This window comes from Python bivittatus, unplaced genomic scaffold (assembly GCF_059951505.1).
Source record: "Python bivittatus isolate LINGU-HERP-01145 unplaced genomic scaffold, Pbiv_v1 ctg000570_np1212, whole genome shotgun sequence".
Classification (NCBI taxonomy): Eukaryota; Metazoa; Chordata; class Lepidosauria; order Squamata; family Pythonidae; genus Python; species Python bivittatus.
Genome location: NW_028277097.1, coordinates 5,783,959 through 5,806,341, shown reverse-complemented (window position 1 = coordinate 5,806,341; position 22,383 = coordinate 5,783,959). Strand labels below are relative to the sequence as shown.

General features: G+C 40.2%; 1 protein-coding gene across 1 annotated transcript in view; it reads right to left on the bottom strand.

Moving 5' to 3' along the window:
* The window catches only part of PAIP1 (poly(A) binding protein interacting protein 1), a 36,093-nt gene extending 13,940 nt beyond the window's left edge, over window positions 1–22,153 (bottom strand). Inside the window, exons 1-3 of the mRNA XM_088152816.1 lie at window positions 21,793–22,153; window positions 8,020–8,168; window positions 7,555–7,743 (exon numbers count right to left, since the gene is read on the bottom strand). Coding sequence (XP_088008942.1) covers window positions 7,555–7,743; window positions 8,020–8,168; window positions 21,793–22,006 — 552 coding nt within the window. The 5' untranslated portion in view covers window positions 22,007–22,153. The remainder of the gene's footprint in view (window positions 1–7,554; window positions 7,744–8,019; window positions 8,169–21,792) is intronic.
* Between the last annotated feature and the right edge of the window lie 230 nt (window positions 22,154–22,383).

Below are 22,383 nucleotides of genomic sequence, written 5' to 3'. Positions count from 1 at the left end.
TCACACTAAGAATTAGCTTGTATATATAATTGTACATAGTATAATCTGTGGATAGTACAAAATCAAAGTCCAAGTTGTTTTTCTTCCGGCACCACTCGTAGCCTGGCATATGGCACTACTCTGACATTAAACACACATGAACTCCCCCAGTTCATTCTTTATGAGACCCAATTTGGTAGGATGGTTAAGGCACCAGGCTAGAAACCAGGAGACCATGAGTTCTAGTCCTGCTTTAGGCACAAAGCTAGTTGGGTGACCTTGGGTCAGTCACTGCCTCGGAGCTTTAGGAAGCAGGCAATGGCAAACCACTTCTGCCAAGAAAACTGCAAGGACTTGTCCAGGCAGCTGCCAGGAGTCAAGAGTGACTTGAAGGTGTGCTCGCATGCACACACACACACACATATACACACCACACACAAAGGTACATTACATGTCTAAGACCACCATCGGGTGATCTTTCCCTTGGTGCAATTGTGAAGACACATTATCCAACATACACATAAAGAGCATATGAATTCTAATCAGCTGTGTTCAGCATTATGAATTCTTGAACCATTTCATTTTTTTCAGATACACGACCAGCTGCCTTTCCCTGAAATTTGTCAATTTTTTTTTTTACAAAAGTTAACAAATGGAATTGCCCTAGCTACTTTCACTTTCCTTTAACAAAGAACAATTAAAACCCACGCTGAAAGGAAACAGAAACTAAATGCATTTAATATAACTCACAACAGAATATTTACCAACACATGCTGCTTTGCAATCTCAAACGAGATCCCTAATGGATTCATGTTCTCAATTCATATTCTTTGCCCTCATTTTCAAAATATCTAGTTCAACTTTGGTATTCAAGTGTTTTTCTACAACTACTCTCTTCCAGTGTTATCTAGCTACATTTATGCAGCAGCAGTTTTCCCAGGATTAAAAAACCAATTTATTAAATGATATACATATATAAGATAAACATACAGAAGGTCCCCTACATACAACTTTCAAGTTGCAAACTTCGGCTGATACGAACAAGCTGGACCTGGAAGTCGGGCCGGGAATTGGGAGAAAGCACGCTGAAAACTAACCCCTTCCTACCATCTCCTGACTTCCAGTGCTGACTTCTGGTCCTGACTTCTTGCATGGTCAGTTGTGTTTGGTGTGTGGCGACTGCAAATTGCTTAACTGCAAATGTCAGCAATTAAGCCAAGAGTCCTGAAGGGGAGGCTGGTTGTGCGAAGAAGCGGCAATCCATTACGATGCTCATGAAGATGGAGATACTGAAGAAAATGGGGGGGGGGGAGAAGATGGCAAAAGTGGCACGTTCCTACAGCATGAATTGTTCCACTATCGGAACAATCATTAGGAACAAAGACAAGATCATGGAACATGTGAAAAGTTCAGTGCCTATACAATCCATAATAATATGCAAGAGGAGAGGAAAAGTAATGGAAGAGATGGAGGCGCTGCTCAGCATGTGGATCGAAGACCAGCATCAGTGATGTGTGCCGCTTAGCCTAATGATGATCCAGGAGACAACTAAGAGCTCATTCCATGACTTACAACAGAAGACTGGTGAAGGTGCTGCTGAAGAGGTGTTTGCTGCAAGCCATGGGTGGTTCCACCGCTTTAAGGCTCGTATGAATCCTCACAATGTGAAAGTTAGTGGTGAGGCAGCAAGCACAGGCGAGGCTGCAGCCAAGGAATTCCCGGAAACCCTCGAGGACATTTGCCCCAGCAAATATTCAATGTGGATGAAATGGGGTTTTATTAGAAGAAAATGCTGGACAGAACATACATCAGCAAGGAGGAGAAGGCCATGCCAGGCTTCAACGCTGTGAAGGATAGGCTAACTGTGCTGCTAAGTGGCAATGCTTCTGGTGACCTGAGCCTAAAACTGCTGCTAGTTTACCACTCTGAGAACCCATGAGCTCTCAAGAACATCTCAGAAAGCTCACTTCCTGTGTGTAGAAGGCTAACAAGAAAGCTTGGGTCACCCTTGTCATCTTTGAGGACTGGTTTTTCCACTATTTCATCCTGGAAGTGGAGAGGTACTGCCATGCAAAAAACACTGAGTTCAAGATTCTGCTGATATTGGACCTGGATATAATACCCTGGATCATCCTCCTTACTTGGACGATTTCCATCCAAACGTGAAGGTTGTGTATCTGCCTCCCAGCACCACCTCCCTCCTGCAGCCAATGGACCAAGGAGTGATAGCAACGTTCAAAAAATACTATCTTCAGCGTGCGTTTAGGCAGACAGTCCAGGCAACTGAAGTGGACTCACAGATGACCTTATGCTACTTTTGGAAGTCCTACGACATCTACAAGGTAATCAAGAACATCGATGCAGCCTGGCGTGAGGTTACCCCTGCGAACATGAACAGGGTGTGGAAACATCTGTGCCCTCAATTCGTTCAAGACTCTCACAGGCTTGAGGTGGCAGAAAGGGAGTTGCAAGCTGTCATCAGCAACTTGGTTGCCCTCAGCAAGGAGCTTCAGCTTGACCTGGGGGAGGGGGACTTTCACGAGCTGCTAGCTGCAGAGACAGAAGACCTCTCCAATGAAGACCTCATGGAATTGGAGGAGCAGCAAAAACAAGAGGAAGAGATCGAACCATTGAAGCAGTTCCAGACCAAGCTGGTGGCAGAAGGGTTCAGCTTGACCGAGAAAGAGCTACTGCTGTTTGAGATGCAGGGCCCTAATGTGGAGCGCTTCTCCAAGGTGTCTGCAGCTGTCCATGATGCAATACAGTGCTACAGCGTCATTTATGAGAAGAGGAAGACTACCACCCAAAGTTCACTGGGCCACTTTTTCAGGAAGGTGGAAAAAAGTACAGAGGACAAGCCTACACCATCTCCGCAGACGCCTACACCATCTCCGCAGACGCCTACGCCATCACCGCAAGCGCCTACATCATCACAAGCGCCTACGTCATCACAAGCGCCTACGTCAATGCTGCCGCTTATGTACAGTATGAACTGTGCATGTTTTTTTTGCTTGTTGGACTTACAAACAAAATGGACTTACAGCCTCTCGGAATGTAACCTGTTCATAAGTAGGGGACTGTCTGTATTTGTATAGTGTCATAAAAGGATAAAGAGATTTCATGCTTAGGATACTATTTCAAGATTTATCCATAAAAAAACTGAGTGGATTTCTGGTATGATTATATGGATAATGAGACAACATTAATGGGTACAAGTGGGGTTTTTTTCCATTATAAGAGATGCCAAATCAAGAAACCAAGATTGACTGTCCTAAAGCATCCTATTTCATTATGAAAGCATTGTAAGCAAACCAACCTATTACTCTCTGTTACACATCTAAGATGTTTTACATAAATTTGTACTGAACTGGTACCTACCAACTCTTACCTTTACTTCTCTCACAGGAACAAGGTTCAAAGCAGCATTTAAGCTACTGAGTACAACCCACTGCTTAGGTCAGGAATCCAAATTAAAGCATCCCTGACAGATGGCTGCCTAAATTCTGTCTGATCATATACAGAGAAAGGAGCTTAAGTCTCCCTAGATAATCTGTTCTGGTCAAACTGTTTCCTAACATTCAATCAGAACCTGTCTTCTTTTAACATATGACCATTATTCCATGCCTTGCACTCAGGGGTGACAGAGAACAGGTTTTTGTTGCCTGCTGTGTAACACACCTTGATCATTTTCACTACTTTTATTTTCACCAGTTTTAGGTTTGTTCAAATTTTTCTTAAAAGTCTGGAGCCCAGAACTGGACAGACTATTCAAAATGAGTCATGACCACTGGAGAATAGTGTGAAATGATTATTTTGTATGATTGGAAACTATATTACTGTTGATGCTTCTGTTCTTTTTCCTTGGCAAAGTACAGTACTTTGCATCTCTATAGAATTTAGTTTTTTCTTTTCAGCTCATTTCTCTACATCTCAACATTGCCTCAGACACTAGCAATAATTTTCTCTGGAATTTGGCACATTCTCAGGAAATCTAGGACCTGATTTAAATAAGTAAAATTCCATTATTGCAGTCACAGCATTCCACCAAGCTGAAGATTCTAGTCATATACAGAGACATAATGCTGGATTAAATCCTGGGTTTCTTTCTTCTGCCCTTTCATGGAAAAGAACTGGTAGCTGTCCTTTCCCTTTTCTCATCTTCCTAAGTTCAATCCTGACACTGATCTATCAAGATGAGTTTGTATTTTTTTCCACCTTCTGGGGTTTTAGCTTTCCTAACTTTTGTGCTATTTGCAAATCTGAGAAAAATTCCCTCCCCTTCTTCATCTAAGCCATTAGGGAATATATTTATCTAATGACCAAACTCTACGGCACTTCCATTTGAAAAATACAGTACTCTCTGAGAACAATGATCAACACTCTTTGTAAGGCTTCCTAGTCACCAAAGGATCCACCTAATAAACATACCATCCAGCCCATATTCAACTAGCTTGCCAATCAGAATATCGTGGGATATTTTGTCAAATGCTTAGCTGAAGTCCTGATGCATTATGCCCATTCCATTTCTGCCATCTACTAAGAAGTTATTCACCCACCTCCAAAAACAGATTTGCCTAGCAAATTTGTCTTGACAAATCTATTCTGACTTCTGGCAATAATTGCATTGTTTTCAAGACACTAACAGACTGATTTAGAATCTGTATTAGAATCTTCCCAGATATTGATGTCAGAGATATTGGTCTATAGTTACTTGCATCCTCCTTTTCGAAAACAGACATTGCATGTCCTTCCAGTCATCTGGCACCTCGTCCATTCTTCAGAATTTCTCAAAGATAATAGCGAGAGGTTTGGTCAGGCCACCATCTAGCTATTTTACAACCCTAAGATGCAATCCACCTGGCCTAAAAAATTGAACTCAATTCAGAGCCAACAGGCATTCCCTTAACTCAAACTAGAATATTTGCATCTTTTATCTGCTCTTTACAATTGCCTAGTAGAATCCACATCCTCTTTTCCAAGAAGACCAAGACAAAATAGATGCTGAATAGTTTTGCTATTTCTCTGCTACTTATGTCCCCTTTGTCATCTTCACTGAGGGGATGGTATATTGTTTTCTTTTCTCCTCCATTTATTTTGAACATATCTACAGAAGCCCATTTTATTATTCTTAGCATCCTTCACTAAATTCAGATGATTTCTGTGCTTTAGTCTTCCTGACACCATCTCTATAAATTTGGACTATCTTTATGCATTCTTTCTTGATGACCCATTCCTTTTAAATATGTGTCCTTCTGATTTTCAGATTCTGTAAAATACGTTCTGAGCACTTCAATTTCTTCAACTCTCTCTCATTTTTTCTGCTGGAACTGTTTGCAATTTTGTTTCAATAACTCAAATTTTAGGATTTCCCACTCAAAAGTTCTATTTTCACATTAGCTTCTCCTGCAATAAAATGCTATTATTACTCTATTGTAATCCATTTTCTTGACATCCAGAATATGCATGTGAGAGCTTTCAGCTGTAGTTTCCTTTAAAATCAATAATTTGCAAACTATATGGCCATTTCCCCCATAAGTTCCTATTAATTATGCTTTATATACTAGAATGTCCCTATTGGTAAGATTCTAATCAAAAACAGCCGATTCTGTGATGATTTTCCTCTAAAAATAGTGCCCAGAAGTTTATTACACACTCTTTCCATTTATTTTCTTTAACAAAAATCTTTTTGTAAATACTTCTGTTACGTTAGGTTGTAGAATTCTTCCATCAGGTATTGAAACAGAAAAAGTACACAATTATTTTGTTGCTAAATATTCAAAGGAATACTTCCTTCTGTTATTATTTTATATTGCATGGCTAAGCTTTATTATAAATGCATACAATTAACTTCCATATCTCAAAAACTGCAGTTACTCTAAGCTTTTAGTTATTTGATGTAAAGGTTTTATTGCATTACTTTTTATTTATTTTAAAGATTTATATGGCTACCCAACTTACAAAAATGGGACTCTCAGTGGTGTACAGCAATAAACCCCAAAATTATAATAGACTCCATTAAAAACCTGAAATTACAAGAACAAGTCACATAGTTGGCACACACCTGTTATACCTTGCAAGATGAACTCATCTACCATCCTACCCTAATGCCTGAGGGAAAACCCAGGTCTTCAAAGTTTTCCTAAAGCCTAGCAGGATTGGGGCTAGTTGAATCTCGGGGGGAAATCATTCCACAGGGCAGGCGCCAAAGCAAAGAAGGCACACCTCCAAGGTCCCATGAGATGACACTGTTTCAAGGAAGTGACCTGGAGCATGTCCACTCTGTTGGAGCATGTTGGATGGGCAGAAACAGGAGACAATCAATTCCTCTTGGTCCTGTGCCATGTGTTCCCTTGCTATTATTTATACAAATTTCTAATGTTATACAGGTAGTCCCCGACTTACAACCACAATTGGGATCAGAATTTCCATCGCAAAGTGGTATGTTTATAAAGCAAGATGTCACGTGACTGCATCACTTAGTGACCCACCCTAATCCAAACCATTCCGGGCTTGGTCCCTCCCATCCCTGAGCCTCAGTAAGGTAAAGCACTGCCTCCAACTCCCCCTACCTGCCTATCTCTCCCATCTCTGCCCTTCTGGCCATCCTGTACCCTGCCTTGTGGGGCAACCAGCAACCGCAGAACCGTGCAGCTCTGGGGTTGCTTGCCCCGCCCCAGGAAGTCCCAGCTGCCCCAGCCCAGGCCTAGTCGCCCTCCCCATCCTGCACTCCGAGACCCCTGCCACCCTATGCTCCACCATCCCAGCTGACCTTTCCTGTCTTCTTGCTCCAAAAAGCCCCTCTGCAAAATGCCCCTTTGCAAAAAGCTCCTGGGTGAGGCAGGGCTTTTGCTTTGCGCTGCGAAAAAAAAGTAAAAATAAAAAAAGCCAAAAGCCCTGCCCCACCCAGGAGCTTTTTCCAAAGGGGCATTCTGGCATGCTGCTGTTCAGGTGCTGCTTTTGGCTTTTGCTTTTTTGGTGGCATGCCAAAAAACTTTAGCTCCAGAGGGTTAAGTCTTAGTCTACCTGGCAGCTGAAGGAAGGACTGGTCTATGCACCTCCCCAAGAAGGAAGACTGCTCTATTCACAAGAAACAGAAGAGAGAGGATCAAAGGGGGCCATGAGGGACCAGTCTATCTGCCTATTGCAGCCAGAGGACTAAAGTTCCCAGGAGCGTGCTAGTCTACCCATGGGGGAAGGAAAAAAAAAAAGAGGGGGGAGGGAAGAAAGGGGTGCTTCCCTCCCCCCCAGCGTAAAGCAGAAGCCCAGCCCAGCTCCACCCATGAGCATTTTGCAAAGGGGCTTTTTGGAGCAAGAAGATGGCGAAGGTCAGCTGTGGTGGCAGAGTGCAGGGCAGCAGTGGGCCAACAGGGCATTAGATGGGGAGGGGGGGCCGAAGTGCCCCTGCGGTCATAAGTGCTGGTAGGCTGCCTATTTTGATCATGTGGCTGTGGGGGTGCTGCAACCACCGTAACTTCAGGCACCAGTCGCCACTTTTTTCAGCAAGTTCATAACTTTGAACAGTCGCTGAACGAATGGTCATAGTTGAGTTCTACCTGTAGTCACCCAGCACGTTACCTGTTGATATATGAGTTCAACAAGTTCTTGTAAAGCTTCATCTGTAGTCACGCAGCCATTCACAGTTTCCGCAAAATGTGCTATTTCAGTTTCAAAACAGGCCGGCTGCTCTGCAAGATGATTTAGAAAATCCTGCACGTATTCTGTTGAAGTTGGATATCCATCACAGCCATCTTCTAAAGAAGATTCCTAAAAACAATTAACACTTTGAATTGTTTCATTAACATTAATTTATAATTAAAATGTCTCTATATTTTTAGTTTAGCATTCAAGTGTCTAATGGAATAACATTTATTAATTTTAAACATCTTAGTTTTTAAATATTTCTATATCACAAAACAACATTTTGGAGTGAAATATTTGGTCTTTTAAGAGCAAATGCATCTCCTAAAAAAATCTAATAAATACATTTATAAATTTCACTTATTTAGATGTGGAAGGCGGAGAGAAACTCTTAATACTTACAGTATGATTTGGGGTATATCCTGATGGGTAAAATTCAGGTGCATTTACTGACAGCTTTGACATTACCACTGGAGCCACAACCACCTGAGGTTTAGTTACTGCTGAGCCAGAATTTTTTTTTTCTGGTAATGATGCAGCTCTTGTTTGCTCTGAAAAATTATACAAAAACCAATTAAATAGTTGTCATATGCTGCACCATATGACAGTTCAAAATTACCTCTATCTATTCTGGCAGTAGATACATACAGTCTGCCATTATAAAATTATTAGCTCAGCAAATAATTAGGAGATACGCAATTATAAAGGATTATATAAATAAAGCAGTAAAATATATTAAATGCATTCACTGAGCAGGTGAACTCCCACATATGACAGAATACACCCTCAAAAGCTGCTATAGAGCTGTTTTAAGGCACCTGTAGGCAATGGAAACGGCTTCTGTGAACAGAAAAATTTCACTCACGGTTTACTGTATTCTATGAATGCTTCATCCTTAGTGATGCTTTCCAAGGTATTTTACAATATTAGATTCAAAAACAGTAAAAAGCAATTAAACCTTATGAAGTATTGCCTCAGCAAAATGGTTTTAAAGCACTAGGAAGTCAGTAGACAGAAAGCTTTATGGAACAAGAAATGGTTTAATAGCACATCTAAATGAAACAAGAACTCCTTGAAAGTTCTGTGATTCTGAAGCCACCACTGAAAAAGTGGTACCTGGTTCCCACTGATCTGATCTGATCTTAACAATGAACCTGTGAAAAGAATCCCTGAATTAGACGGCAACCTAACGGAGCATCCGCAGTAACTTTGACATATTTTTTAAGTTACACTTTTAGTCAAACATACATCTCAAATTATGTCTTCTTCTGACAGATTTAGTTTCTATACAGTAGTCTCAGTCTAGACCTACAGTAAAAGAAAATGTTTAATTTTCTGTAATATTTTACTTTCATCCAGTATTACATCAAAATACTGTAATGAAACATCTTTTTTTTTCTTCAGCTTACAATTTATTTCTTGATTACCAACTTACACTACACTCTTTACAATAGTAGTTAATCACTATTTGCCTTTATAATTTGATAGAAATATTTAGGAATTCTAAATTGGATTAGGTAACCTGCGATCACTAAATGTTTTGTCCTTTCAGCATAATCTTATTTATACAAGCCAATTCAAAGGTAAACCTTACTTAAATTCCAAGATATGCAATCACAAAAATGCATCCTTTGCAACTTATATTATTCAAGCAGTATGTAGCATTATAAAATATTTTCCATGTTATCCCATGGAAAAGTAATATAAGCTGCCATTAAGTTATGAAGAATGAAAGCACTTTACTGCAGTTCTGTCTTTCTGCAGCCCTGTAAGGAATATTACAAAAATTGCAAGTGTACCTTTATTTCTTTACTAGTGGAGAAAAGCGTCGGGCAGAGTGATAATCACAAACACTCCTGTTTGTGCAGAGTGCAGCAAAAACTCCAGGAAAATATTAGCCATGACAGCAAACACAATGCAATGTCCATTTCTTGTTTCCCAAAGAAATCCAGTCAGAAAATATATACTAACTGGTGTTTATTGATAAAAATGCAAAATTCCATAAAATGCAAATATCATACAAAATATAAAGAAAAACACATCTTCTCATTTAATGTAGCATCCAAGACTTATTAGCAACACAAGCTTAACAAAATCTCTAGCTACAAACTCTTAGAGAAGAGGTACGCTACTTGGTACTTTGCTACAACTACGTAGCCCATAAAACCTACATAGTGGCTAACACTAAAACAACTAACTACTCAGAGAGACTGAACATTTTCCTCCCCTTGTATTATAGCTCTATGCCACCCCCACTGGGAAACTGGCATACACACGCCAATAGGTGGCAGTAAATAGCACAATACACAACACACAATAACAGGTGTTTTTCACATGATCTCTGTAGTCAAAATATTATTTGTTATTGTTGTAAAGATAACGGGATGAATCCTTTCCCATGAGAAAGAAAATCCTGACAAAAAGCCCATCTAAAAATAACTCTTATTCACCATAGGTACAGGTAGTCCTTGCTTAACGACACAACTGGGACCAGAAAATTGATAGTTAAGTGGGGCAGTCATTAAGTGAATCACATGACCAGACCCAATTTTATGACCATTTTTATGACAGCTATTTAGCAAATCATGTGGTTGTTAAGCAAATCCAGCTTCCCCAATGGAATTTTTTGCCGGAATTTGCTTAACAACCACGATTTGGCTAATGACTGTGGTCATTCACTTAACAACCGTCATAAAAAAGGTCACAAATCACGATCATGTGACTGCAGGAGGAGGGGCAACGGTTTGTGACACTCATAAGTGCAAATACAGTGATACCTCGGGATACGAACTTAATGAGTTCCGTGACTCTGGGCGTATCCCGAGTTGGTCGTAACCCGACCCAAATTTCCCCATAGGGTTCGATGTAAATCCAGTTAATCCGTTCCGCCCTCCGAATCTGGTCGCACCCTGAAGCAAATTTTCCCATAAGGTTCAATGTAATTACCATTAATCCGTTCTGGCGTCCGCGGACCATGTGTCAGGGGTGGGAGAACAGCTGGGCGCCACACGGCGGGAGAAAGGCCAGGCGCGGTGCGGCGGAAGAACGGCTGGGCGCGGTGCGGCGCAGCAAGAGAATGGCCAGGCGCGGCGCGGTAGGAGAATGGCCGGGCGCGGCGCGGCGGGAGAACAGCCGGGCGCCATGGTGGGAGAACGGCCGGGTGCCGCAGCGGGAAAACGGCCGCGGACCACGTGTCAGGGGCGGAAAAATGGCCGCGGACGTGTCAGGGGCGGAAAAATGACCATACCCCGAGGCGGAGTTCACACATCGAGGTAATTTTTTGTGGCCGGAGCTGGTCGTAACCTGAAAAGTTCGTTAGTAGAGGCGTTCGTATCCCGAGGTACCACTGTACAGGTCGTAAACTACTTTTTTGAGGCTGTCGTAACTTTGAACAATTGTTAAATGAATAGTCATTAAGTGAGGACTACCTGTATTCAAGCTATAATAATACGCACACAGGACATTTAACCAGCTATTCAGAGAAGCAACATTTCCAGAAAAGTTGAATCCTGGGAAAAAGCTCATGGATTTTTTCAGGGAGGAATGAAAAAAAAATAGGACGGGGAATCCATCCATCCAAAATCTAAACACATTTTAATGCTTTGCCAATATCAAATGTATAACTTATGATTTAGCATAAACTATGCAACACATTTATGAAATTTACAAAGTAAGAATGTGCGTGTTTATGCAGAAGAAACCCCCAGTTTGTTCAGTTTCCAGGTATGTGCGTGTAGGCTATGCTGGCACTTGCATTTAATTATGGCACAAACATGCCCTGGCAACATCTTTTGTGTCTCTGTGTCTCCCTATAACTTGTCTTCATCTTGTTTCCAGAAAATGAGTAGGATAGACTTACTATAAGTCTTCCCTGGCTGTACCCTTTTCACCTACTATACAGTGGTACCTCGGTTCACAAACTTAATTCGTTCCGCGACTCTGGTCGCGACCTGAATTGGTCGCGACCCGAATCAAATTTTCCCATAAGGTTCAATGTAAATATGGTTAATCCGTTCTGACCCCTCCGAATTTGGTCGCCAACTGATTTTGGTTGCGACCCGAATCAAATTTTCCCATAAGGTTCAATGTAATTACGGTTAATCCATTCTGAACCATATGTATTTTTTTTTGTAAACCACAAAAATATGACACAAAGTACAGTACAAAGAGAGAAAATGCTAAGCTTGCTCGACGCGACTTCTGGCGTGGAGGACAGGAAGGTGGGTGGGGAGGCGGTTATTGCTTGGAGGGAGAGTCCCCCTCCCTACAGGAAGCCACGACCACGTGTCACGGGAGGGAAAATGGCCACGGATCCTGTTCATCACCCGATCCGGCGTTCGTGAACGGAAGCAAAATTTTGCAAACGGAGCTGTTCGTGACCCGAATTGGTCGTGAACAGAAGTGTTCGTGACCCGAGGTACCTCTGTATATTTTGATACTGTCCAAAACCAGCCCCAAAGTAGATAAAATCTGAAGGGAGTCAGGTGACTGGCAGTGACTGGAAACAGAGGCAACAGAGGCAGGATAGGGATTGGCAATGGGGACAGCAAACTTCATACTGGAGTTGACTCAAGGATGGATAACAACTCTACAACTGAGAGGGGGGAAAGCCCCAAAGGATTACAGCCCAAAAAGAACATGTTCCTTAACTCTGTATAAGCAGAACTATTATATACATATTAGAGATCTGCTAATTACGACATTCTAACTACAGATGAACACGTTATCTTGATTCTTAATATCTGAGAAAAATGGAAAAATAAAAAACCCAGAAAGAATCGACAGAAATAGTTTTATACAATCACATGCTTAGATACTAATAGCATCAGACTCTTAAATATTATACAGGCATTCCTTGCTTAATGCCAGTAATTGGGACCGGTAAATCTATCGCTAAGCGACATGGTCATAAAGTGCAATGTCCCATGACTGTGCCAACTTACAACAATTGTGGCAGTTCCAGTTGCCATTGTTAGGCAAATCCTGTGTGGTCACAGACCCTTGCGGTCACATGATCCCCATTTGTGACTTCCTGCTAGCTTCCCCATTGACTTTGCTTGTTGGAAGCTAGGAGTGAAGATTGCAAATGGTGATCACATGACCACAGGATGCTGCGACCATCATAATTGCAAGCCAGTTGCCAAGTGTCCAAATCGCGATCACATGACCATGGGGATGCTGTGATGGCCACAACTATGAGGACCAGTTGCAAGTTTCTTCGTTCAGCACTGCCATAGCTTAACAGTCGCTGAATCAATGGTTGCTAAATAAGGACTACTTGTATACCCTGCAGCAGGATGCCTTCACAGCTACTGGACAATACATGTACTAAGACTGATAAGGGAAAATCCAGATAAAAAAAACAGAAGACATCAAATATGTTATCTTAGTATTCTTCAAGTAGAAGGCAAGTAGCAATTCTTAATCAATGGAAGTCTTGTATGCTTCGCTCACAAAATGGAATCACTGTTTTTGCCCAGAGTGGTTAAATATACAAGTAGTCCTCATTTAGCAACTGCCTCATTTAGTGACCATTTGCAATTACGATGGTGATGAAAAAGTAACTTTACGACCAATCCTCATATTTACAATCTTCACAGGTCTGTAAAGCAAAAGAAAGCTGAAGTAAGGCCATAAGCATAGTTGTAGTTTCACTTAGTGACTGCTTCAATTAACGACTGAGTTGTGGGTCCCAATTGTGGTTGCTAAATGAAGACTGCCTTATCTAGGTATCACAAGTATACTCAGCATATGGCAAATATTAAAAAGGGGGGGAGAGGGATAAACGCTGTGGCCTCCCAAGTTGGGGAGGGAGTCTCTTTCCACATTATCACTGACCGGAAGTGCCCATTTAGGCTTTAAACTCCTCACAGGCAGCCTATAAGACAACTCCCATTATGCTTAGAGTGATCTAAGAAATTCAGATTCATCCTCTTTGTTACCTAAAATGGCTATGCAGATTGTCAAAAAAAATATATTTGATTTTTGAGACTTCCAGGGAAGGAATGGTGAACTGATGACAGCTCTGCTAAAAGCGGAGCCAATGACCACAGAAGTATGAAGAGCCGGCAAATAGACCAGCTTTTGTAATTCCTCTCCAGACAGGGAGAGGACTTGAGATCACCCACAAGTGCTCAAGACAGTTGCTTCTTGTGAGAAGACTGCAAGATAGCAGTCTCTGGTGAGTTTAGAGCTCAGGGAGATGAGGGAATAGCATCTTGCTCAAACCACAGTTGACGCTTTTAAAAGGACACTGGGTTCCCATACTTCCTTTTCTAATCACTTTCAGAAATTGCTTGTTAACTGCTTTTCAGCTATTAGGGACCCTTGGATTGACCAGCCTGAAAACACCAGGTGAGGTTCCTTCAATCCTTAGTGAAAGAAGTTTTAAATACAAGTTTAAGGACTTAAAAAAAATTGGGGGGTGGGTGATAAATAGCAAAAGGGGGATTAGAACTTTGATTTTGGAAAGTTACAAACAGATTAAAGGTCCAAATGGATTTGAAATAAGATTATTAATTAAAAGAATCCTTCCCATGGGAAAATGCTTTTGTTTTGAATTCTTTTTAAAAAAACATGATAGGATGGGACTTTGAAGGAACTAAAGATTACAATTAAAGGAGAAGAACATTTAAATTTGACTTACAAATACAGAATGAAGCAAAAATATTTTAACACTCGACATAGTGAAGGACATTTTTGAACAATGGACCCAGAAGTTAATTTTAAGAGTATCTGCCTCTATAGATCCTGTGTTTAAAAGATGTTATGGAATAGGAACAAGTTTTACCTGGTAAGATTGAGACTGATCTGAAAGTGGATTTTAAAATGACAGGCTACAAGAATAATATGGAAAAAGATGGTACACTGGACATACAAAAGATGTCTTAATAATTAATAATTATTAATGTCTTAATAATTAAATGGGATATATATATAAAAAACCAAGAGAGTGACCTGGATAATTTTCCTATATTGGATTTACAAGAAAGGTTTGTTAAAGCTTTGAAGAATTTTGTGAGAAGGATCAGAGAGAAAAAAAGAAAATAAATCAAGTTCTAGGACATTATTTGAAGGGACTAAAGATCAAGGTTGTTAAAAGTAAAGGGAAAGAATATGAAATGGGTTTATTTGATCAAGGTTAAAATAGATATGTTATCTCTGGTAACTCTTAATGGACTTTTGCTGATCAGGATGAGGTTTTAAGGATTCGTTTATAGATAAGAGATGGGATATGGGAAGAAGAGATCATTTGTTGTATTTTAAGAGAAGGTGATAAATTACTAAAATTGTTTATACTTGTGATGAAGGGGGAAGTCATATCTCTATATTTCTTTTCTTTTTCTTCACTATGTTATGTTTTCTATTTTTCTTTCTATTTTTTTCTTTTCTGCACCTTTTCTTTTTTGTTTCTATTAGTTTTTATTGTTGCAATTGTAATTTTTAATAAAATTACTATAAAAAAGTATCATATTTGATTTTTAATCACTGTAGCTGAGGGCAGGTAGAGATTGGTTGAGATGCTATTTTATTTTTGTATTCCATTCATATGTTTTTAGAGATTTTGATTGTCATTAATGGATTGGACTGTTTCATTGTTGTTTTAGTTTTCCCCCCAGTTCTTCTACCTTTTTAAAAATTTAGTAATGTCATTCAAGATATGAATGCCTAGGGAAAGAACAGAATTGTGAGAAGGTGTCTAAGAACATTAAAAAAAAACATTTGGAAAGAGTAATTGAAAACTTGGGAAGTACATTATCTCCCATAAAGTATTTTTTCCTCTGAAATAAGCAAAATACACAGATTTGAGGGGCTTTTTGGTTTACCAATGAGATGAAATAAATGAAGTGACACCTAGAGAACTGATGGAGAAGGAGCCAACGTGAATTTGACTAAGGGTGAGTACATGCTCGCTCCTAAGCCTATTTTGTGATAAGAATGGTGATGCATTTCTACTTCTCTAGCCTTGCTGTGTTGGCAGATTCTGAACTATCATATTTATTTCTTAACTGATTGACTGAATCTCTAAAACCTGAGGGTGAGGCAGCAATCATCTTTAACTTTTTAAACATAATTACATTTATAAAATGCTTAACTACTAAGCTATGACTGAATGGGAATTGATGGTTAGCTACCCTCCCCCTTTTCCCATCAAGTCCCATCCTGGGATGATAGTCTGAATGGTGTTGGGTATAAAACTAGGTGAAAATGGTGGCAGTGGGAGATCTGTCAAATTGGACGGAAGTGTATTATATGATTGTTGGATATCTACAGATAAACAATTTTCTTACCCCTAACAATGAATAAATGGTAATACATTAAATAGAATTAATCAAAATCACTTGACCAGAAACTAACACAGTTTTTCTGACCATCTGGCTCATAAATTCTGCTCATGTGGTAGACAAGGTCATGACTGACAAGTGTGTACATATTTTTTTAACTTAAGTCGCATTTACTGGACTGTAGTCTGTTCCCTGCTTAAGAAGAGCTCTGTTGCTTCTGCACTAAAAGTGGCCAATCAGATCCATTAAAGAAGATCATGAGCAGGTCATGAGGACAAAAACATTTTTCACTGTTGCTCCACAGCATATGATAAAGTCTGCTACCTGTAGTTTGTGTAGCTGTCAAAATTAGTAGCCACTGGTAGATCTATCTTTCAGGTATATTTTAATGTGATCTGTTTTTAATTTTAAATATTTCTGTATTTTTATTTTATACAACTAATGCTTTAAATCTATGAATTAAAAAATATTTTTCTAAATTAAATTATTTTCAATCAGCTTTTCTTCCTCTGACTCCCTCATACAATCTTGCATTGGTTTTGTCACATATACTTCTCCTTCCCATCTATTCTACTACCCTGGCAGGATGACAATCACCCTAGCTCTCATTAGTAACAACATTCTGAAAGGAAATGTATCAGATATAATTACTAGATGGGAACTCACCCTACACATATTATATTGTTTTCCCCCCTTTAAGGATAGTAGAAGCAGAACACAGAGCATCTCTCCAGAGTTGGTCAAATATTCTCATTGTTGACTAACTTTGGAAAGGGTTGTACTACAGGTGAAACTTGAAAAATTAGAATATCGTGCAAATGTTCATTTATGTCAGTAAGGCAACTCAAAAGGTGAAACCAATATATGAGATAGACGCATTACATGCAAAGCGAGATATGTCAAGCCTTACTTTGGTATAATTGTGATGATTATGGCGTACAGCTTATGAAAACCCCAAATTCACAATCTCAGAAAATTAGAATATTACATGACATCAATAACACAAGGATTGGAAATAGAACAATATCAGACCTCTGCAAAGTATAAGCATGCATATGTACTCAGTACTTGGTTTGGGCCCCTTTTGCAGCAATGACTGCCGCAATGTGGCGTGGCATGGATGCTATCAGCCTGTGGCACTGCTGAGGTGTTATGGAAGACCAGGATGCTTCAATAACGGCCTTCAGCTCCACTGCATTGTTCGGTCTCATGTCCCTCATCTTTCTCTTGGCAATGCCCCATAGATTCTCTATGGAGTTCAGGTCAGGCGAGTTTGCTGGCCAATCAAGCACAGTAATCCCATGGTTGTTGAACCAGGTTTTGGTACTTTGGGCAGTGTGGGCAGGTGCCAAGTCCTGCTGGAAAATGAAATCAGCATCCCCATAAAGCTCGTCTGTGGAAGGAAGCATGAAGTGCTCCAAAATCTCCTGGTAGATGGCTGCGTTGACCCTGGACTTAATGAAGCACAGTGGGCCAACACCAGCAGATGACATGGCTCCCCAAATGAACACAGACTGTGGAAACTTCACACTGGACTTCAAGCATCATGCAGTGTGTGCCTCTCCATTCTTCCTCCAGACTCTGGGTCCTTGGTTCCCAAATGAGATGCAAAAGTTGCTCTCATCAGAAAAGAGGACTTTGGACCACTGGGCAACAGACCAGTTCTTTTTTTCTGTAGCCCAGGTAAGACGCTTCTGACGTTGTTTGTTGTTCAGGAGTGGCTTGACAAGAGGAATACGACATTTGAAGCCCATGTCCAGGATTTCCCTTCCACATAACCTTCTATTGATGTGCTTTGATACAGCACCTTGGGAACATCCAACTTCTTTTGCAATTACCTTTTGGGGCTTTCCCTCCTTATGGAGGGTGTCAATGATGGTTTTCTGCACAACTGTCAAGTCAGCAGTCTTTCCCATGCTTGTGATTCCTACTGAACCAGCCTGAGAGACCATTTAAAGGCTCAGGAACCCTTTGCAGGTGTTATGGATTCATTAGCTGATTAGAGTGGGACACTTTGAGCCTAGAATATTGAACCTTTTCACACTATTCTAATTTTCTCAGATTGTGAATTTGGGGTTTTCATAAGCTGTACGCCATAATCATCACAATTATACCAAAGTAAGGCTTGACATATCTCGCTTTGCATGTAATGCATCTATCTCATATATTGGTTTCACCTTTTGAGTTGCCTTACTGACATAAATAAACATTTGCACGATATTCTAATTTTTCGAGTTTCATCTGTAGAATACAAGAATGTCCCCTGAAAGCAACAGAAGCACTCTGAAGTTAAAAAGTAATGGAATTGAAATAACTACTACTGATATCACAGGTCTCTAAGAAATCAATACAATACATACAAATAAAGTAAAGAGTGGTTCTTGAGAGGATAAAAATGGCCCATAGCAATATAAATGGTTGATACTGTTCTTCTTGGTAGCAGTAATTCTTTTCAAAGACTGCTGTAAGAATACATATGATGGGGCTGTAAGAATCTCATATGCATCCATTTAATTATAAATAAGATTTTCTACATTTTAAGAGTTCAGTATTAGAATCTGTGATAATTTAAATGTAAATTGCTGTCAAAGGCAGTGTTGTACTAATTTATAGTCCAAGATTTTTCTAAAAGGTCCTAAAAGAAAATTGTTGGTTATTTTCAGATCAACGAAGTACAATAAACCCAGTGATCCTGACCCTACTCAAATTTAATTGGCACATCTATAGCACATTTCAGTCTTAAGAAAGTTATTGATAGGGATCTTCAACTGTAAAATCTGCAAATCACATAGAAAAACACAATTCCAAAATATTTAGTGATAGTTGACTTTGTAACATTATTGTCATAATTAATTCTGTTCAAATACTGTTCTCAAGTACAGAGTCATTTTAATACTATAAAATTATAGTGCATAATGATTTTATTCATATAGTAATGCAGCTCTTTTCCGACAGCATCCAGAAGACAGAACTGAGGAATTTTCTGGTAGGTAGACTATCTGGCTGATTACCTGAATCAAAGTGTTTTGTCCTTTCTACCTCCTCCAGAATCCTGAATGGGAATTCTGGAGCTGGAATTCCAACAGCATCAAAGAGCACTAGGCTGCAGAAGGCTGTTTAAGACTGCTGTAGAATTGTTTAAAGGGAGTAATACCCAATGGACTTCTCTGCCCTACAGCCTTTAGCCTGTGCAAGATGGAAAACACATCTGATGTGGAGCCAGAAAACAGAGGCATAAATTACATTAGCTACTAACTGGGGTTGAGTTGAGAATAACATCATGTCTTTCTGTCAACAATAGTAGGGGGCTCATTCTTAGACTAGAGTAAGCTAGAATGGAGGACCTGCCTTTAAGATATCAGAGCAGTGAACTATTTTCCTATGTTTTAAACAAAAATGCAAATGTTAATCTTTTTGTTGATTGAAACACCCCAGGTTTTTCAGTCCCCCCCGAAAAGATAACCAATCCTGCTCATAATATATAATCTCAAGATAAGGACATTTTTGTTTCAGAATATTACCTCTTCTATCTCATTACAGATCTTTATATTGTCTAGCTTCAAATATTATTTTTTCCCACACTTCAGTCTCAGAAGAGGAAAGGAAGCTGAAAATTGAGCATCCTTCTAATATGCAAGAAGATATGAATATATATTGAAATGAATGTGTAAGGAGTACAAATAGGATGGATTGGCAGTAATACTATATGGAATATAGATACTTTTTCTGAGAAATATTTTTTAGCAATCAGTTTGTTTTAACAGTATTTAATACAGCACATTATCTCATGATTATTTTAATAGATCCATAAATATTTAGGTTATTTGACAGAGTTGTATAAACTATCCTTCCCCAATGAGTAAAAAATATTTTTCCAGAGTAGGCATTAACTGAAAACACATGTTCTGACCTTTTCACTCACATTTGTAGCTTGATAATATCCTTGTAAAGTACAAAACTAGGGAACTCTGCATTTCCCTATTTTAATTTTTGATTTTGAACTATTGAGATCTATGAAAGATGGTCCACAAAGTTTTCAAATAAGTGAAAACATCAAATTTATTTGGAAATAAGCTAATGATTTTAATAGAATTTTTTTCTCAAGAGTGTAATATGTAAATGGAGGTTACTTGACTTGCTTGACTTCATACTGTCTTACTGTGTAATGTAAAATTACTTAAAATATAGATTCAGTTTATGTCCTTTATATCTAAATTTGAAATATACATAAATAAATATGCCTAGAACAGAATTACTCCTTGAGTATCTTAAAGTTTACTTGGATTAAGTATAGTACTACTAAGTTTAATGCAACCTTAAGCTTGAGGATTCTGAATCAAGTTTAGCACCAGGTTTTTGTATTTTTATTCACTTGTTTAGGATGTCACTCAGGCAACAACATATTAACATGGAACTAAATTCTACTGATTGAGTAAAATGTCCAAATCAATTGGTATAAAATTTAGCATCAGATCTGAAAGCAGAAAAAATTAAAAATAAGTTATTTACTGCCTTGTTAAAAGAGTACAGTCATTTTCTCACTATGTAATATCAGAAGTTATACAAATATAGATCAATGACACATTGTTACAACCCTACATATCTATTCCAGGGCATTTTAAACGGCAATCTAAACACAGGAAGGGGTATACAAGGAGTAGGGTTGCTAAATGCAGCTGAAGCCAGTCCTAGAGATATTTTTCCAGAATATGTATAGCTATATCCTCATCCTACTTGATTAATTCATAAATTAATAATCCTGTTTCCTGAATCCCTTCAAGTAGGAATTCAGATTTCCATGAGCAGAGATATTTCAAAAAGATGAGTAACAGCTACAACCTATAATTGTTTATTAAGAAGTCTCATTACATTCACTGATATTTAAACCAAAGTAAAATGTGCCTAGAATTGCTCAATATTTGCAATAAACATTCAAAGCTTATGGTTGAATCTGTTCTGATGAAATTGCCAAATTTCACACAAACTGCACACCCATCTCAAAATCCCCGAGAGTTAAATGCGATTTGATGTTACAAGGACTATAGCAAAAGTGTACCTGTTATAAATCAGGGAGTCTGTTTATTTATGTGAAAATAAATAAAGTTTGGTCTAGTGGTTTATTATTTATATTTATAAAATAATACATTAAATTATTTCAACATTTAAATAAATAAACATAATTTAACTATTTTATTTAAATTTAAATGTTTTAAATCTATATTAATAAATTAAAATAATATATTTATTATTTGAAAATAAATAAAGTTTGGTCTACGGTTAAGGCTCCAGGCTAGAAAGCAGGAGACTGTGAGTTCTAGTCCTGCCTTAGGCAAGAAAGCTGGCTGGGTGACTTTGGGCCAGTCACTCTTCCTCAGCCCGACTCACCTCACAGGATTGTTGATGTGGGGAAAATAAGAGGAAGGGGTATTAGTTATGTCTGCCGCCTTGAATTATTTACAAAAATGATCAAGGCAGGATAAAAAAATCTAAAAAAAAGCAAAGCAAAGCAAAGCAAAGCAGGAGGACCTGCGCCTATTATTCTGCAACACAATGTGCAGAGACGGTTAGAAACAGGAGATTGAAGAGTAAACTACACGGCGTTTAGAGACATTTGAAGCGGACGGGAGGAGGCAAAACAAGCCCGTCTCCAATGTTGCATTAATAGGAGGGATGGCGGACGGGCGGGGGGAGGAGGGGACCGTCTTTTTCTCACCAGGCTCGCTTTTTCCTGGGGACAGGCAAGCGGGAAACGGTTCCCGGCGGCCCAGCCTCGTCAGCCTGGAGACGTGACCAGGCTGAGCCGCCCCATTTCCTCAACCAAACCAGAAACTTGAAGCTGGGAGTGAAGGAGAGCTGGGGGCGGTGGCAAGGAAGCGACGAAGCGCAGTACCTGAGGCGGCGTTGGTGCCCGGAGGCGCCGTCTTGGGCGGCCGGAGAGGCTCCTGGGGGCGCGCGAAGCCCTGCTTGAGGAGCTGCTCGGGGGCCCCGAAACTCCCGCCGCCGCCGCCGATTCCCAAGCGAGCCCCGCTTTCCGGGGCCAAAGGGGCACCACCCCCTCGGCCTCGACCAGCGCCGGGAGCCCGGTCAAAGCCGTTGTCAGACATATCAGCCCTCGGGCCTCCTCTTCGGGTCCTCCCGAGTGAGGAAGCAGCAGCAGCAGCAGGGTCCGGGCCGCCCGCCCTCGACCCGCTCCGCCGCTCTCCGTCCTCCCCCTCCGGTTCGCCGCTTCTGGTCACACACGCCAACGAACGAGAAGCAGCGCTACCCCGCCCCCCAAGCCTCGGGCCCGGCTGCGTTTCCCCATTTGCACACAGCGCCCCCAGCGCTCCGGAGGCCTCTCCCAGGCCGTCGCCATAGCAACCCAGGACTAGCGGCCCGGCAAGTACCCAAGCGAGTCCCTCCAGCCCCTGTGCTCAGAGCGCCCCTGTCGGCGCAGTGGAGGGAGCTTCTCCACTCTTGTTCCACCCACTGGCCCGCGTCG